This window comes from Pediculus humanus, genomic scaffold (genome assembly GCF_000006295.1).
Source record: "Pediculus humanus corporis 1103172107561 genomic scaffold, whole genome shotgun sequence".
NCBI classification, from domain to species: domain Eukaryota; kingdom Metazoa; phylum Arthropoda; class Insecta; order Psocodea; family Pediculidae; genus Pediculus; species Pediculus humanus.
Genome location: NW_002987176.1, coordinates 624,866 through 628,372, shown reverse-complemented (window position 1 = coordinate 628,372; position 3,507 = coordinate 624,866). Strand labels below are relative to the sequence as shown.

The 3,507-nt window shown below is 26.5% G+C and overlaps 1 protein-coding gene across 1 annotated transcript in view; it reads left to right on the top strand.

The window, feature by feature from the left end:
- Positions 1–943: 943 nt before the first annotated feature.
- The window catches only part of Phum_PHUM214860 (nucleoredoxin, putative), a gene marked incomplete at both ends in the record, with an annotated part of 3,458 nt that continues 894 nt past the window's right edge, over positions 944–3,507 (top strand). The window contains 6 exons of the mRNA XM_002425631.1: positions 944–1,399; positions 1,761–2,033; positions 2,143–2,243; positions 2,755–2,950; positions 3,089–3,179; positions 3,262–3,374. Of these exons, the coding sequence (XP_002425676.1) occupies positions 944–1,399; positions 1,761–2,033; positions 2,143–2,243; positions 2,755–2,950; positions 3,089–3,179; positions 3,262–3,374 (1,230 nt within the window). The remainder of the gene's footprint in view (positions 1,400–1,760; positions 2,034–2,142; positions 2,244–2,754; positions 2,951–3,088; positions 3,180–3,261; positions 3,375–3,507) is intronic.

Here is a 3,507-nt window from a genome sequence, read left to right as displayed (position 1 = left end):
CCCCCGCATTCATTTTAATACTTTTAAACGAATTATTTTTATATTAAAAAAAAAAAAAAAATTTTTTTTAAATTAATCAGAGTGTTTCTTCTTGGTTGACTATTAAAAAATCGATTAAAATTTTTTTTTTTTTTTTTTTGTAATCTCACACGATTATACACGTTCTCCATTTTTTTTTTTACGATGAATTTTGTTTGTGTGTGAAAAATTAATTTATAAATTTTTGTTTTATATAAAATATCAACAAACAATATGGCGTTATACAAAAAAAAAAAAAAAAATTGCAATTGAATTTGTAAAAAAAAATTACAATTTAACATTTTATATGTTGAGTATAGGATTATTAGTGTTTAAGTGCGACACCTAGCGTTAAAGCTCCGTACTAAATTATTGCACGGGGGAGGAAAAAAAAAGAAAACAAAATAATTGACGCCGTGGCGTCTGTTAGCATCAGTCTATAATCTGTTTTTTAAAAGGAAACATATACACAATTTTTTTTTTCTTCTTGTTTTTTTTTTTTTTCTTTTTCCCCCATTACCAAGTTTTATGTGTTTTTAAAAACAAAAATGTGTGTCTGGAATTATAAGTGTAAAACGGAAATGTATAAAACATGTTAAAAAGTTTGTCGTTTTTTTTTTTTTTAATACCATACCCCCCAAATGTTCTCTTGTTTATACCTTAAATTTACTTTTTTTTTTTTCTATTAAAAACCGTTTAAAATGTTATATATGTTAAAGAAAAACAATTGATAAAAATTAAATTTAAAATTCGCGCCAAATTATTTACAATATTAAAGTGTTTTCGGTTTAAATAATAATAATAAACGTTAGCTACGAATTTTTTTTTTTTTCTTCTGGCAAAAAAGAAAAGCTTTTATCAACAGGGAAAACTGATTTAAAAAAAAAAAAAAGGTCGTACGAAAAAGAAAAATTAATTTTTCAAAATGGCTTCCAATAACACGATCAAATGGTATAAAAAAATATTGGGTGAAAATTTAATTAATTGTAAAGGAGTGAAAAATGAAAATCGGTGTGAAAATCAAAATATATCTGTGGATTCGTTATTTGATATATTAAATAAAAATCAGAGTGATAATTCAAAATTGGTTATCGGTTTATTTTTTTGTCCAGTCGAAGGAGTTCCAGACGAATGTACAAATTATTTAATACAATTATATAAAATAATGAATGGTGGAAATGACGGTTTATCGAATCCAAACGTCAATGAAAAAAATAATCAAATCCAACAACAGCGTAAAACACTTTTAGAAGTCATACATATTTTTTTAACGAATAGTATTCACTGGTTGGATAGATGTACCATTGACGAAAATAAAATATATGAGCATTTAAAAGATTTTCCATGGTATTCCATACCCGTGGGTGATAAAGAACGTGTGGTAAGTTTAAAATCTATAAAATTCCCCCCCCCCACCTCCTCTTCCTTTTTTTGTATGAAATTTTCCTAATCAACACCCCAAATTTTCTTTTTCTTTTCCTTTTCTTTTTTAACTAGGAAAACAAATTTTATAGAAAATTCATGGGTTCCCCAATTTAATAAATAAATAAATAAACATTTCTTTTAACTGGATAAATAAAACAATCATCGGCTCGTTATTTAACTTCTAAACAGTTTGTATATTTTTTTTTTTTCTCACATGTCAAAACATTAAATCAAAGAAATGTTTTTCTTTCGTGATAAGTAAATACCTGCTGGATTCAACTCAATAATTATTATTATTATCAATTATGTTATTACAGATTAGACTCACGAGAAGATATCAGATAAAATCATTAACGCCATCCCTAATATTATTAAATGGTAGAACTGGGAAAATAATAACAAAACATGGAAGGGAAAAACTTATGGAAGATCCGACTGGTATTAATTTTCCATGGAAACCGAGGCCCTTAGAAATGGTTCTTGAAAATGTCGAATTATTACCGGGAAATGAAAATTCTTTTACGAAATCAACAACAAATTATCAAAATTTAAATGGACAAATTATCGGATTTTATTTTTCAGCTCACTGGGTAAGAAAATTCCCTTTTTTTTTTCGTCTGGAATTGACATAAATATACTCCTCAAATCTTAAATAAGAAAAAATTTTAACGAATTGGTTTTTCTTTCTTTCTTTCATAGTGTCCACCTTGCAGAGGATTCACGCCACAACTTATCGAAACATATAACAGATTAAAAAAAATGAGAAAAAATTTCGAAATAATATTTGTAAGCTCGGACAGGTAAAGTTTTCGTTCGTGACGTTAAAAAGAAAATTTTTTTAAGAAAGGGCGAGAAAATTAAAGACGACGACGACAAAAGGTTTTCGTCGACGCAAACAACCCCCCTCAGCATCTGGGAAAAACACAAAGTCATTTATCAAATGTATCCCTCGCAACATTTTTCCATTTTATGCTCCTTAACGACGACTAGGGAAAAAGCTAAATAAGTTTTTTTTTTTTAAATTTTATACAAAAAAAAAAAAAAAAAAAATCTCAAAAAGAAAAAATTTTAATAATAATCATCATCATTATTATTCTCGTTTTTACTCGAAATAAAACCCTCGAGATATTTTTTAAAATATTTATTTAAGTAAATAATTATACGATCGAATAAGATGAAAGAAAATCTTATTAAAAATTAATTTCTCGTGAGAAATTTATAAGAGAGAGAGAGACAGAGAGAGAGAGAGAGAGAGAGAGAGTCAAGGCTAAGAAAGATGTTAAGATTGAAATAATTAAAATATTTTTTTAGAAGTCAAGAATCTTATAAAACTTACCTACAAACTATGCCGTGGTTAGCCGTACCTTATTCAGAATCAGAATGCAGAAGAGAACTTGCGTCCTTATTTGGTATACAAGGAATACCAACGTTGGTGATTGTCGACACCGATGGTACCGTTATAACAACAGACGGAAGAGGAGAAATAAATGACGATCCAAACGGACAAGTAGGAAGAAAATTTTACCGATTTTTCACCAAATCTGCAAAAAAAAAAAAAAAAAAAGAAATCTTTTATTTAGTATTTTATATTAAATAAATAATAATAATAATAATAAATCATTTTTTTACTCACCGATTATTTTAGATGTTTCCATGGCGTCCAAGATTGGTTAACACATTAACCGAAAGACATTCGGCAAAACTTCAAGATATTCCAGCCGTAATTCTTTTCGTCGGTGAGAAAATCAAAAAAATTATTTTTAATTAATTTAATTAATTAAAATTAAATTAAATTTTAATTAATTTTTTAATATTTAGAAGACGAAACTGAAATGGAATTTGCCGAAACTGTTTTATCACCGGTTGTTAAAAATTTTTTTCAAAATTATCAAAATGATGAAATGCCAATTGAATTCTTCGTTGCGACCGACGTAAGTCAATTTCATGTAATATTATTATTATTATTATGCATACAAAAATACGATTAAAGTTTAAATTATACAGCATTAAAAAAAAAATTACAAATTACAAATGTTTTACATAAAAAAAATTTAATTTGACTAA